The 14,674-nt window shown below is 50.3% G+C and overlaps 1 protein-coding gene across 9 annotated transcripts in view; it reads left to right on the forward strand.

Moving 5' to 3' along the window:
* ACTN4 (actinin alpha 4) overlaps positions 1 to 11,302 on the forward strand; it is a 47,724-nt gene extending 36,422 nt beyond the window's left edge. For 2 of the 9 annotated variants that reach the window (XM_058859860.1, XM_058859859.1), the window contains exons 17-22: positions 2,970 to 3,149; positions 4,050 to 4,196; positions 5,160 to 5,240; positions 6,003 to 6,065; positions 9,029 to 9,187; positions 10,428 to 11,302. In XM_058859860.1, the coding sequence (XP_058715843.1) occupies positions 2,970 to 3,149; positions 4,050 to 4,196; positions 5,160 to 5,240; positions 6,003 to 6,065; positions 9,029 to 9,187; positions 10,428 to 10,586 (789 nt within the window). In that variant the 3' untranslated portion in view covers positions 10,587 to 11,302. Of the gene's footprint in view, positions 1 to 2,969; positions 3,150 to 4,049; positions 4,197 to 5,159; positions 5,241 to 6,002; positions 6,066 to 7,528; positions 7,631 to 7,736; positions 7,800 to 8,593; positions 8,696 to 9,028; positions 9,188 to 10,427 lie in introns of those variants that run through there. The other 7 variants (XM_058859861.1, XM_058859862.1, XM_058859863.1 and 4 more) reach the window with 6 other exon arrangements.
* Positions 11,303 to 14,674: the final 3,372 nt, after the last annotated feature.

A 14,674-nucleotide genomic window follows, 5' to 3' on the forward strand; every position in this document is an offset into this window, starting at 1 on the left:
ATCCTGGGATTTGGGGATGCTCAGGGATTTCCAGGTGTTTTCCTGGAAAACTTGGAATTCTGGAATTTGGGGTTGTCCTGGTGGGGATGGGAATACTGGGATTACTGGGAATACCGGGAATATCGGGAATACCGGGAATGAGGCCGGGAATATCGGGAATACCGGGAACGGGGCCGGGAAAAGGCCGGTTTGGGGTCAGGAATGGGGTGGGAAAGGGGTCAGGGATTTCCAGGTGTTCTCCTGGGAAATGGGGTGGGAATCCTGGAATTTGGGGTTGTCCTGGTGGGGATGGGAATACTGGGATTACTGGGAATACCGGGAATATTGGGAATACCGGGAACGGGGCTGGGAAAAGGCCGGTTTGGGGTCAGGAATGGGGTGGGAAAGGGGTCAGGAGTTTCCAGGTGTTTTCCTGGAAAAGGGGGTGGGAATCTTGGGAATGGGAATACTGGGATTACTGGGAATACTGGGAATATCGGGAATACCGGGAACGGGGCCAGGAAAAGGCCGGTTTGGGGTCAGGAATGGGGTGGGGAAGGGGTCAGGGGTTTCCAGGTGTTCTCCTGGAAAATGGGGTGGGAATCCTGGAATTTGGGGTTGTCCTGGTGGGGATGGGAATACTGGGATTACTGGGAATTCCGGGAATATCGGGAATGAGGCCGGGAAAAGGCTGGTTTGGGGTCAGGAATGGGGTGGGAAAGGGGTCAGGGATTTCCAGGTGTTTTCATGGAAAAGTGGGGTGGGAAAAGTGGGGTGGGAATCCTGGGATTTGGGGATGGTCAGGAATTTCCAGGTGTTTTCCTGGAAAACTTGGAATTCTGGAATTTGGGGTTGTCCTGGTGGGGATGGGAATACTGGGATTACTGGGAATACCGGGAATGAGGCCGGGAATATCGGGAATATCGGGAACGGGGCCGGGAAAAGGCCGGTTTGGGGTCAGGAATGGGGTGGGAAAGAGGTCAGGGGTTTCCAGGTGTTCTCCTGGAAAATGGGGTGGGAATCCTGGAATTTGGGGTTGTCCTGGTGGGGATGGGAATACTGGGATTACTGGGAATAGCGGGAATGAGGCCGGGAATATCAGGAATATTGGGAATGAGGCCGGGAAAAGGCCGGTTTGGGGTCAGGAATGGGGTGGGAAAGGGGTCAGGGGTTTCCAGGTGTTTTCCTGGAAAATGGGGTGGGAATCCTGGGAATTTGGGGATGGGAATACTGGGATTACTGGGAATACTGGGAATATCGGGAATACCGGGAATGAGGCCGGGAAAAGGCCGGTTTGGGGTCAGGAATGGGGTGGGAAAGAGGTCAGGGGTTTCCAGGTGTTCTCCTGGAAAATGGGGTGGGAATCCTGGAATTTGGGGTTGTCCTGGTGGGGATGGGAATACTGGGATTACTGGGAATACCGGGAATGAGGCCGGGAATATCAGGAATATCGGGAATGAGGCCGGGAAAAGGCCGGTTTGGGGTCAGGAATGGGGTGGGAAAGGGGTCAGGGATTTCCAGGTGTTTTCATGGAAAAGTGGGGTGGGAATCCTGGGATTTGGGGATGGGAATACTGGGATTACTGGGAATACCGGGAATGAGGCCGGGAATACCGGGAAGGAGGCCGGGAAAAGGCCGGTTTGGGGTCAGGAATGCGGTGGGAAAGGGGTCAGGGGTTTCCAGGTGTTTTCCTGGAAAAGGGGGTGGGAATCCTGGGAATTTGGGGATGGGAATACTGGGATTACTGGGAATACCGGGAATGAGGCCGGGAATACTGGGAATGAGGCCGGGAATATCGGGAATACCGGGAACGGGGCCGAGAAAAGGCCGGTTTGGGGTCAGGAATGGGGTGGGGAAGGGGTCAGGGGTTTCCAGGTGTTCTCCTGGAAAATGGGGTGGGGATCCTGGAATTTGGGGTTGTGTTGTCCTGGTGGGGATGGGAATACTGGGATTACTGGGAATACCGGGAATGAGGCCGGGAATACCGGGAATGGGGCCGGGAATACCGGGAATGAGGCCGGGAAAAGGCCGGTTTGGGGTCAGGAATGGGGTGGGAAAGGGTTGGGTCAGGGGTTTCCGTGTGTTCTCTTGGAAAATGGGGTGGGAATCCTGGGATTTGGGGCTGTCCTGGTCAGGGATTTCCAGGTGTTCTCTTGGAAAAGTGAGGTGGGAATCCTGGGATTTGGGGATGCTCAGGGATTTCCGGGTGTTCTCTTGGAGAACTTCTGGGAATCCTGGGATTTGGGGATGGTCAGGGATTTCTGGGTGTTCTCTTGGAGAACTTCGGGGAATCCTGGGATTTGGGGATGCTCAGGGATTTCTGGATGTTCTCTTGGAGAACTTCTGGGAATCCTGGGATTTGGGGATGGTCAGGGATTTCCGTGTGTTTTCCTGGAAAACTTCTGGGAATTCTGGGATTTGGGGCTGTCCTGCTGAGGTTGGTCAGGGGTTTCCAGGTGTTCTCCTGGAAAATGAGTGGGAATCCCGGGATTTGGGGCTGCTCAGGGATTTCTGGGTGTTCTCCTGGAAATCTGGGGTGGAAATCCTGGGATTTGGGGTTCTCCTGGTGGGGTTCCTCAGGGATTTCCGGGTGTTCTTCTGGAAAATGAGTGGGAATTTGGGTGGAAATCCTGGGATTTGGGGATGCTGAGGATCTGGAGGTTTCTGGGCTGCAGGAGATCGGGCGGATCTCCATCGAGATGAACGGCACGCTGTAGGATCCCGGGATTTGGGGTTCCTCAGGGATTTCCGGGTATTTTCCTGGAAATCTGGGGTGGAAATCCTGGGATTTGGGATGCTGAGGATCTGGAGGTTTCTGGGCTGCAGGAGATCAGGCGGATCTCCATCGAGATGAACGGCACGCTGGAGGATCCCGGGATTTGGGGTTCCTCAGGGATTTCCAGGCTGTTCTTGTGGAAAATGAGTGGGAATTTGGGTGGGAATCCCGGGATTTGGGGATGCTGAGGATCTGGAGGTTTCTGTGGCTGCAGGAGATCGGGCGGATCTCCATCGAGATGAACGGAACGCTGGAGGATCAGCTGAGCCACCTGAAGGAGTACGAGGAGAACATCGTGGAGTACAAACCCAACCTGGAGCTGCTGGAGCAGCAGCACCAGCTGGTGCAGGAGGCGCTCATCTTCGACAACCAGCACTCCAACTACACCATGGAGGTGGGATCCCGGGATCTGGGTGATCCCATGGGTGCTGGATCCCGTCCTGGGGGGATCAGGGTGATCCTGGGGGGATCTGGGTGATCCTGGGGGCGCTGGGTCCATCCCGTGGGGCAGCAGCACCAGCTGGTGCAGGAGGCGCTCATCTTCGACAACCAGCACTCCAACTACACCATGGAGGTGGGATCCCGGGATCGGGGTGATCCTGGGGGTGCTGGATCCCGTCCTGGGGGTGCTGGATCCATTCTGTGGGTGTTGGATCCATCCCGGGGGGATCAGGGTGATCCTGGGGGTGCTGGATCCCGTCCTGGGGGTGCTGGATCCCATCCTGAGGGGGATCAGGGTGATCCTGGGGGTGCCAGATCTCATCCCGGGGGGGATCAGGGTGATCCCGTGGGTTCTGGATCCCATCCTGGGGGGGATCAGGATGATCCCGTGGGTGCTGGATTCCATCCTGGGGGGATCAGGGTGATCCCGTGGGTTCTGGATCCCATCCCGGGGAGGATCAGGGTGATCCCGTGGGTGCTGGATCCCATCCCGTGGGTGCTGGATCCCATCCTGGGGGGGATCAGGGTGATCCCGTGGGTTCTGGATCCCATCCTGTGGGGGATCAGGGAGCTCTGGAGGGTTCTGGATCCCATCCCGGGGGGGATCAGGGTGATCCCGTGGGTGCTGGATCCCATCCCAGGGGGGATCAGGGTGATCCCGTGGGTGCTGGATCCCATCCCAGGGGGGATCAGGGTGATCCCGTGGGTGCTGGATCCCATCCCGGGGGGGATCAGGGAGCTCTGGAGGGTTCTGGATCCCATCCCAGGGGGGATCAGGGTGATCCCGTGGGTTCTGGATCCCATCCCGGTGGGGATCTGCCCCCGCTGATCCCCCGATCCCCCGTGACGGCAGCACCTGCGCGTGGGCTGGGAGCAGCTGCTGACGACCATCGCCCGCACCATCAACGAGGTGGAGAACCAGATCCTGACCCGCGACGCCAAAGGGATCAGCCAGGAGCAGATGCAGGAGTTCCGCGCCTCCTTCAACCACTTCGACAAGGTCCGGGATCCCGGGGATCCACTGGGGGGGATCTGGGATCCCAGGAATCCGCTGGGGGTGGATCTGGGATCCCGGGGATCCGCTGGAGGGGGGATCTGGGATCCCGGGGATCCGCTGGGGGGGGGGATCTGGGATCCCAGGGATCCGCTGGGGGGGGATCTGGGATCCCGGGGATCTGCTGGGGGGGGGATCTGGGATCCCGGGGATCCACTGGGGGCTGTCCCGGGGGGATCTGGGATCCTGGGAATTCAGCAGGGGGGCTGTCCGGGGGGGATCTGAGATCCTGGGGGGATCTGGGATCCTGGGAATCCCCTGGGGGCTGTCCCGGGGGGATCTGGTGTCCCGGGGGGATCTGGGATCCTGGGAATCCCCTGGGGGCTGTCCCGGGGGGGATCTGGTGTCCCGGGGGGATCTGGGATCCTGGGAATCCCCTGGGGGCGGTCCCGGGGGGATCTGGGGTGGGACCCCCGCCCGGAGCAGCCCTGAGGGTCATTCCCACCCGGAGCCTGGGAGCTGCCCCCGGATTTCCCTCATTTCCTGTTCCCCTCATTTCCCATTTCCCCCATTTCCTGTTCCCTCATTTCCTGTTCCCATTTCCCCCATTTCCCGTTCCCGATTTCCCTCATTTCCTGTTTCCCTGGATTTCCCTCATTTCCTGTTCCCATTTCCCGTTCCCGATTTCCCTCATTTCCTCTTCCCATTTCCTCTTCCCATTTCCTGTTCCCATTTCCTGTTCCCATTTCCTGTTCCCATTTCCTGTTCCCATTTCCTGTTCCCATTTCCTGTTCCCCTCATTTCCCATTTCCTGTTCCCATTTCCTGTTCCCATTTCCTGTTCCCATTTCCTGTTCCCATTTCCTGTTCCCATTTCCTGTTCCCATTTCCTGTTCCCCTCATTTCCCATTTCCTGTTCCCATTTCCTGTTCCCATTTCCTGTTCCCATTTCCTGTTCCCATTTCCCCAGGATCACGGCGGTGCCCTGGGCCCAGAGGAGTTCAAGGCCTGTTTGATCAGCCTGGGCTACGACGTCGAGAACGACCGGCAGGTACTGCCCTCTTCCTCTTCCTCTTCCTCTTCCTCTCCTTCCTTCCTTCCCATCCTCTTCTTCCTCGCCTTCCTCTCCCTCTTCTCCTCTCCCTCCTCTCCCTCTTTTCCTCTCCTTCCTCTCCCTCTTCTCCTCCTCTTCCTCTCCCTCTTTTCCTTGCCTTCGTCTCCTTCCCCTCCCTCTTTTCCTCTCCTTCCTCTTCCTCTTTTCCTTTTCCTCTCCCTCTTTTTTCTCTCCTTCCTCTCCCTCTTTACCTCTCCCTCTTTTCCTCTCCTTTTTTTCCTCGCCTTCCTCACCTTCCTCTCCCTCTTTTCCCGTCCGTCCTCTCCCTCTTTTCCTCTCCCTCCTCTCCCTCTCCTTCCTCTCCTTCCTCCCCATCTTTTCCTCTCCTTCCTCTCCCTCTTTTCCTCTCCTTCCTCTCCTTCCTCTCCCTCTTTTTCCTCTGCTTCCTCTCCCTCTTTTCCTCCTCTTCCTCTTCCTCTCCTTCCTCTCCCTCTTTACCTCTCCCTCTTTTCTCTCCGTCCTCTCCCTCTTTTCCTCTCCCTCCTCTCCTTCCTGTCCTTCCTCCCCATCTTTTCCTTTCCTTCCTCTCCCTCTTTTCCTCTCCTTCCTCTCCTTCCTCTCCCTCTTTTCCTCTCCTTCCTCTCCCTCTTTTCCTCCTCCTCCTCCTCCCATTTCCTCACCGCTTTCCTCCTCTAACGAATTCTCTGCTTTTCTCTTCCTCCTTCCTCTTCCTCCTCCCTGTCCTTTTCCTCCCGGAAGCCAAAACGCCGCACGGACTCCAACGACTTCCGCGCTCTGCTGGGCGCCGCGGGATCCGGCCTGGTAACGATCCCGTTCTGCTGCTCTGCTTCCTCTTCTTCCACTTTTCATTTATTTCCATCAAATATTTTTATATTTCTTTCAAATATTTCTACATTTCCTTCAAGTATTTTTATATTTCCTTTAAATATTTTTATATTTCCTTCAAATATTTTTATGTTTCTTTCAAATATTTCTAAATTTCCTTCAAATATTTTTATATTTCTTTCAAATATTTCTAAATTTCCTTCAAGTATTTTTATGTTTCTTTCGAATATTTCTAAATTTCCTTCAAATATTTCTAAATTTCCTTCAAGTATTTTTATATTTCCTTTAAATATTTTTATATTACCTTTAAATATTTGTACTTTTCCTTCAAATATTTCTAAATTTCTTTCAAGTATTTTTATGTTTCCTTCAAATATTTCTACATTTCCTTCAAATATTTTTATATTTCCTTTAAATATTTTTATATTTCCTTTAAATATTTCTACTTTTCCTTCAAATATTTCTAAATTTCCTTCAAGTATTTTTATATTTCCTTTAAATATTTTTATATTTCCTTTAAATATTTCTACTTTTCCTTCAAATATTTCTAAATTTGCTTCAAATATTTTTATATTTCTTTTAAATATTTTTATATTTCCTTTGAATGTTTCTACTTTTCCTTCAAATATTTCTAAATTTCCTTCAAGTATTTTTATATTTCCTTTAAATACTTTTTTATTTCCTTTAAATATTTCTACTTTTCCTTCAAATATTTCTACATTTCTTTCAAGTATTTTTATATTTCCTTTAAATATTTTTATATTTCCCTCAATTATTCTTACATTTCCCTCAAATATTTCTACCTTTCCTTCAAATATTTTTATGTTTCCTTCAAATATTTCTAAATTTCCTTCAAGTATTTTTATATTTCCTTTAAATATTTTATACATTTCCCTCAAATATTTTTTTATTTCCTTTAAATATTTCTACTTTTCCTTCAAATATTTCTAAATTTCCTTCAAATATTTTTATATTTCCTTTAAATATTTTCACATTTCCCTCAAATATTTTTATGTTTCCCTCAAATATTTTTACATTTCCCTCGAATATTTTCTCTCAAATATTTTTATATTTCCCTCAAATATTTTTTATATTTTCTTTCAATTATTTTTCCATTTCCCTCCAATATTTTTACATTTTCTCATGGGTGAGGAAGGGCGGGGCGGGAATTCCCAGCAGATCCCAGGACTGGATCAGATCCCTGGAAAACCTCTGGAGGTCCTGGCAGATTCCACAATTCCCAGGGGGTGGGAGGAATAAAAACAAACCTCTGGAATTCCATGAAAATCCGGGATTTTCCATGGAATAATCCCACTGATCCTGCTGATCTCCCCGCAGGGTGACGCGGAATTCCAGCGGATCCCAAATAAAAACAAAACTCTGGAATTCCATGAAAATCCGGGATTTTCCATGGAATGATCCCGCTGATCTCCCCGCAGGGCGACGCGGAATTCCAGCGGATCCCGAATAAAAACAAACCTCTGGAATTCCATGAAAATCCGGGATTTTCCATGGAATCCCGCTGATCCCGCTGATCTCCCCGCAGGGTGACGCGGAATTCCAGCGGATCCCGAATAAAAACAAACCTCTGGAATTCCACGATAATCCGGGATTTTCCATGGAATGATCCCACTGATCTCCCCGCAGGGTGACGCGGAATTCCAGCGGATCATGGCGGTGGTGGATCCCAAATAAAAACAAACCTCTGGAATTCCATGAAAATCCGGGATGTTCCATGGGATGATCCCACTGATCTCCCCGCAGGGTGACGCGGAATTCCAGCGGATCCCAAATAAAAAAAAACCTCTGGAATTCCATGAAAATCCAGAATTTTCCATGGGATGATCCCGCTGATCCCGCTGATCTCCCCGCAGGGTGACGCAGAATTCCAGCGGATCCCAAATAAAAACAAACCTCTGGAATTCCATGAAAATCCAGGATTTTCCATGGGATGATCCCACTGATCTCCCCGCAGGGTGACGCGGAATTCCAGCGGATCCCAAATAAAAACAAACCTCTGGAATTCCATGAAAATCCGGGATTTTCCATGGAATCCCACCAATCCCGCTGATCTCCCCGCAGGGTGACGCAGAATTCCAGCGGATCCCAAATAAAAACAAACCTCTGGAATTCCATGAAAATCCAGAATTTTCCATGGGATGATCCCGCTGATCCCGCTGATCTCCCCGCAGGGTGACGCAGAATTCCAGTGGATCCCAAATAAAAACAAACCTCTGGAATTCCATGAAAATCCAGGATTTTCCATGAGATGATCCCACTGATCTCCCCGCAGGGTGACGCGGAATTCCAGCGGATCCCGAATAAAAACAGACCTCTGGAATTCCATGATAATCCGGGATTTTCCATGGAATGATCCCACTGATCTCCCCGCAGGGTGATGCGGAATTCCAGCGGATCCCAAATAAAAAAAAACCTCTGGAATTCCATGAAAATCCGGGATGTTCCATGGGATGATCCCGCTGATCCCGCTGATCTCCCCGCAGGGCGATGCGGAATTCCAGCGGATCCCAAATAAAAAAAAACCTCTGGAATTCCATGAAAATCCGGGATTTTCCATGGAATCCCGCTGATCCCGCTGATCTCCCCGCAGGGTGACGCGGAATTCCAGCGGATCCCAAATAAAAACAAACCTCTGTAATTCCATGAAAATCCGGGATTTTCCATGGGATGATCCCACTGATCTCCCCGCAGGGTGACGCGGAATTCCAGCGGATCATGGCGGTGGTGGATCCCAAATAAAAACAAACCTCTGGAATTCCGTGAAAATCCGGGATTTTCCATGGAATGATCCCGCTGATCCCACTGATCTCCCCGCAGGGCGACGTGGAATTCCAGCGGATCCCAAATAAAAACAAACCTCTGGAATTCCATGATAATCCGGGATTTTCCATGGGATGATCCCGCTGATCTCCCCGCAGGGTGACGCGGAATTCCAGCGGATCATGGCGGTGGTGGATCCCAACGGCAGCGGCAGCGTCACCTTCCAGGCCTTCATCGACTTCATGTCCCGGGAAACCACGGACACGGACACGGCCGAGCAGGTCATCAACAGCTTCCGCGTGCTGGCCGGGGACAAGGTGAGACCGGGATCACCGGAGGGTGGGATTTGGGGAAGGGGAAATGGGATTTGGGAAGGGGAAATGGGATTTGGGAATGGGGAAATGGGATTGGGGAAGGGGAAATGGGATTTGGGAAGGGGAAAATGGGATTTGGGAAGGGGAAAATGGGATTTGGGAAGGGGAAAATGGGATTGGGGAATGGGAAATGGGATTTGGGAATGGGGAAATGGGATTTGGGAATGGGGAAATGGGATTTGGGAATGGGGAATGGGATTTGGGGAATGGGAAATGGGATTTGGGAATGGAAAAATGGGATTTGGGAATGGGAAATGGGATTTGGGAGTTCTGGGAGTGTCACAGAGAGGGGATTGGGGGAGGGAAAACTGGATTTGGGAAGGGGAAAATGGGATTTGGGAATGGGAGATGGGATTTGGGAATGGGAAATGGGATTGGGGAATGGAAAATGGGATTTGGGAATGGGGAAAATGGGATTTGGGGGATGGGGAAATGGGATTTGGGAATGGGGAAAATGGGATTTGGGGGATGGGGAAATGGGATTTGGGGAATGGGAAATGGGATTGGGGAATGGGAAATGGGATTTGGGAAAGGGGAAATGGGATTGGGGAAGGGGAAAATGGGATTTGGGAGTTCTGGGAGTGTCAGAGAGAGGGGATTGGGGAAGGGAAAATGGTATTTGGGAATGGCAGAGTAGGGTTTGGGAAAGGGGAAAATGGGATTTGGGAGTTCTGGGAATGTCACAGAGGGGATTGGGAAAGGGAAAATGGGATTTGGGGAATGGGAAATGGGATTGGGGAATGGGAAATGGGATTTGGGAATGGGGAAAATGGGATTTGGGGAATGGGAAATGGGATAGGGGAGTTCTGGGAGTGTCACAGAGGGGTTTGGGAAAGGGAAAATGGGATTTGGGAATTTCAGGAATGTCACAGAGGGGACTGGGGAAGGGGAAATGGGATTTGGGAATGGCACAGAGGGGTTTGGGTAAGGCAAAATGGGATTTGGGAGTTCTGGGAATGCCATGTCAGGGTTTGAAGAGGAAAGTGGGATTTGGGAATTCCGGGAATGCCAGGATTTGGGAAGCACACATCAGAATCACACATCAAGACCCAGGGCACCACCCCGAGTCGTGCTCAGAGCCAGCCATAATCCCCAAACCCCAAAACCTCATCTTCCCTTTCCCAAACCCCCTCCCTGCCATTCCCAAATCCCATTTATTTTTATTTTTTTTCCCCATTCCCAGAACTACATCACGGCGGCCGAGCTGCGTCGGGAGCTGCCGGCGGCGCAGGCCGAGTACTGCATCGCCCGCATGGCTCCTTACCCCGGCCCCGACGGCGTCCCCGGAGCCCTGGACTACAAATCCTTCTCCACCGCCCTCTACGGCGAGAGCGACCTCTGAGCCCGGCCAGGAACCCCCCCTGCTCCTTCTATGCAACACTTGATTGATCTTGGGATATTTCGGGATGCCATTCCCACTTTTCCTTCCGCCGGCGGCGCCCGGAAATGGTTATTTTTGGTAATGAGAGAAAGAGAAAGAGAGAGAGAGAAATTCCGGTTATTTTTCACGGGATCAAAAGCGGCGCAGCCCGAGGGTTCCCCCTCACAAACCCCCCCCTCACTTCTTGTCCCACCACGGTAATTTATGGCTTTTCCACAGGGGAAAAATTGGGGATTTTGATGTGGGTGGTGGGGGTTTTTTTAGGGTTTTTTGGTTTTTTTTCACTCACATTCCCGCCTCGGAGCAGCGTTTTGTGGACCAAAAAAAAAATAAATGGGGAAGATAGGGGGGAAAAAAGGGGGAAAAAGTGAGAAATAAGAGAGGAGAAATAGGGAAAAATTAGGGGGGAAAAAAGGTGAGAAATAAGAGAGGAGAAATAGGGAAAAAAATTAGGAGGAAAAATGTGGAGAAATGTGGAGGTAAATGTATAGAGAGATGGAAAATCGGGAAATAAAAATGAGAATTGAAGTGTTGAGCATGTGGAAGAATTAGGAGAGAAATGAAAATCATGGAGAAATCTGGAGGAATGCAGAAAAATACGGGAAAATAATGATAAATAAAGAAGAGTAAGGAGAAAAATAGAGAAATAAGGAGAACTGTGGAAAAATATGAAAAATTGAGAGAAACGAGAAGAAAAATTAAGAGAAATCCACCCAATAAAGCGCCTGATCCTGGAAAATTTTGACGGGAAGCAAAAAATTCCGGTTTCCTTTATAACTTTACGGATTTATTATATAAATATATATTCACGTAGCAGCTTCTTTGTCCTGTAATTAAAATATTGCTGGAAAAAAAAAAAAAATTCTGGAATGTTGGTGTCTTTCCTCACCTTTTTCCCCCTGGGTATAGGCAACAAGGTGATCTTTGAGGGAGGGAATCACCATTTTGAGGTAAAAATGACATTTTGGGGGTTAAATTGAAGTAATTTTTTTTCAGACAGGTCAGGACAATTGTGGGGGTAAAACCCGAGGTGATCTGTAAGCGATGGAAGGAATATTTCTGGGGTAAAATGTGAGGTACACGTGAGTGCAGGGTCCCTAAATTGTGTTGGGGGCTTTTCCCTCATGTTCCACCTCCTTTTTTCTCTCCCCTTTCCCACCCTTTTTACCTTCAGGTCTTTTCTCCCCTCACGTTTTCCCGCCCTTTTTCTCCCCTCACGTTTCTCCTTTTTCTCCCCTCACATTTCTCCTTTTTCTCCCCTCACATTTCTCCTTTTTCTCCCCTCACATTTCCCTCTCTTTTTTCCCCTCACGTTTTCCCGCCCTTTTTCTCCCCTCACATTTCTCCTTTTTCTCCCCTCACATTTCTCCTTTTCTCCCCTCACATTTCTCCTTTTCTCCCCTCACATTTCTCCTTTTTCTCCCCTCACATTTCTCCTTTTTCTCCCCTCACATTTCCCTCTCTTTTTTCCCCTCACGTTTTCCCGCCCTTTTTCTCCCCTCACATTTCTCCTTTTTCTCCCCTCACGTTTCTCCTTTTTCTCCCCTCACATTTCTCCTTTTCTCCCCTCACGTTTCTCCTTTTTCTCCCCTCACATTTCTCCTTTTCTCCCCTCACGTTTCTCCTTTTTCTCCCCTCACATTTCTCCTTTTCTCCCCTCACGTTTCTCCTTTTTCTCCCCTCACATTTCTCCTTTTCTCCCCTCACGTTTCCCACCCTTTTTCTCCCCTCACGTTTCCCACCCTTTTCTCCCCTCACATTTCTCCTTTTCTCCCCTCACGTTTCTCTTTTTTCTCCCCTCACATTTCTCCTTTTCTCCCCTCACGTTTCTCTTTTTTCTCCCCTCACATTTCTCCTTTTCTCCCCTCACGTTTTCCCGCCCTTTTTCTCCCCTCACGTTTTCCCGCCCTTTTTCTCCCCTCACGTTTTCCCACCCTTTTTCTCCCCTCACATTTCTCCTTTTCTCCCCTCACGTTTCTCCTTTTTCTCCCCTCACATTTCTCCTTTTCTCCCCTCACATTTCTCCTTTTTCTCCCCTCACATTTCTCCTTTTCTCCCCTCACGTTTCTCTTTTTTCTCCCCTCACATTTCTCCTTTTCTCCCCTCACGTTTCTCTTTTTTCTCCCCTCACGTTTCTCCTTTTCTCCCCTCACGTTTTCCCGCCCTTTTTCTCCCCTCACGTTTTCCCGCCCTTTTCTCCCCTCACGTTTCTCTTTTCCCCTCACATTTCCTGATCTTTTTTCCCCTCACGTGTCCCTCTCTTTTCCCCTCACGTTTCTCTTTTCCCCTCATGTTTCCCACTCTTTTCTCCCCTCACATTCCTGCCCTTTTCTCCCCTCACGTTTCCTGATCTTTTCTCCCCTCATATGTCCCCCTTTTTCTCATTTCCACCCTTTCTCCTCTCACATTTCCACCCTTTCTCCCCTCACGTTTCCCACCCTTTTTCTCCCCTTACATGTACTTCTTTTCCCTTCACGTTTCCACCCTTTCTCCCCTCACATTTCCCACTCTTTTCTCCCCTCACATTTCCCGCTTTCTCCCCTCACATTTCTCCATTTCTCCCCTCACATTTCCTGATCTTTTCTCCCCTCACGTTTTCCCGCTCTTTTCTCCACTCACATTTCTCCCTTTCTCCCCTCACATTTCCTGATCTTTTCTCCCCTCATGTGTCCCTCTCTTTTCCCCTCAAGTGTCCCTTTTCTCCTCACGTTTCCCACTTTTCTCCCCTCACATTTCCACCCTTTTCCCGTTTCCCTCTTTTCTCCCCTCACCTTTCCCCGCCCTTTTCCCCTCACATTTCTCCCTTTCTCCCCTCATGTGTCCCTCTCTTTTCTTGCCTCATTTCCACCCTTTCTCCCCTCTCTTTTCCACCCTTTCTCCCCTCACGTTTCCCTCTCTTTTCTCCCCTTACACGTCCCTCTTTTCCCCTCACGTTTCCCCCTTTTCTCCTCGTGTTTCCACCTTTTCTCCCCTCACATTTCTGCCCTTTTCTCCCCTCACGTTTCCTGATCTTTTCTCCCGTCACGTTTCCACCCTTTTCCCCTCACGTTTCCCTCTTTTCTCCCCTCACATCTCCACCTTCTCTCCCCTTTTTATTCCCGCCCTTTTCTCCTCTCATGTTTCCTGATCTTTTCTCCTCTCACTTGTCCCTCTTTTCCCCTCACATTTCCACCTTTTCTCCCCTCACGTTTCCTGATCTTTTCTCCCCTCATGTTTCCCACCCTTTCTCCCCTCACGTTTCCTGATCTTTTCTCCCCCCTTTTTCCCATTTCCACCCTTTCTTCCCTCACATTTCCCACCCTTTTTCTCCCCTTACATGTCCCTCTTTTCCCCACATTTCCACCTTCTCTCCCCTTTTTTTTCCAGCCTTTCTCCCCTCACATTTCCCACCCTTTTTTTCCCCTCACATTTCCCTCTCTTTTCCCCTCGCGTTTCCACCCTTTTCCCCTCACATTCCCGCCCCTTTCTCCCCTCATGTGTCCCTCTGTTTTCCCCTCAGGTGCCCCTTTTTCCCTCACGTTTCTTTCTCTTTTCTCCCCTCACATTTCCACCTTTTCTCCCCTCACGTTTCCTGATCTTTTCTCCCATGTGTTCCTCCTTTTCCCCTCACGTTTCCCACTTTTCTCCCCTCACATTTCCCACTTTTCTCCCCTCACGTTTCCCACTTTTCTCCCCTCACATTTCCCACTTTTCTCCCCTCACGTTTCCACCTTTTCTCACCTCAAGTTTCCTGATCTTTTCTCCTCTCGTGTTCCTCCTTTTCCCCTCACGTTTCCCGCCCTTTTTCTCCCCTCACATTTTCCCGCTCTTTTTTCCCCCTCACGTTTCCCACTCTTTTTTTCCCCTCACGTTTTCCCACCCTTTTCCCCTCACATTTCCACCTTCTCTCCCCTCTTTTTCCACCCTTTCTCCCCTCTCATTTCCTGATCTATTCACCCCTCATGTGTCCCTCTCTTTTTCCCATTTCCACCTTTTCTCCCCTCGCATTTCCCTCTTTCCCCCTCGTTTCCCTCTCTTTTCCCCTCACATTTCCACCTTCTCTCCCCTCT

This window comes from Poecile atricapillus, chromosome 31 (assembly GCF_030490865.1).
Source record: "Poecile atricapillus isolate bPoeAtr1 chromosome 31, bPoeAtr1.hap1, whole genome shotgun sequence".
Taxonomy (NCBI): Eukaryota; Metazoa; Chordata; class Aves; order Passeriformes; family Paridae; genus Poecile; species Poecile atricapillus.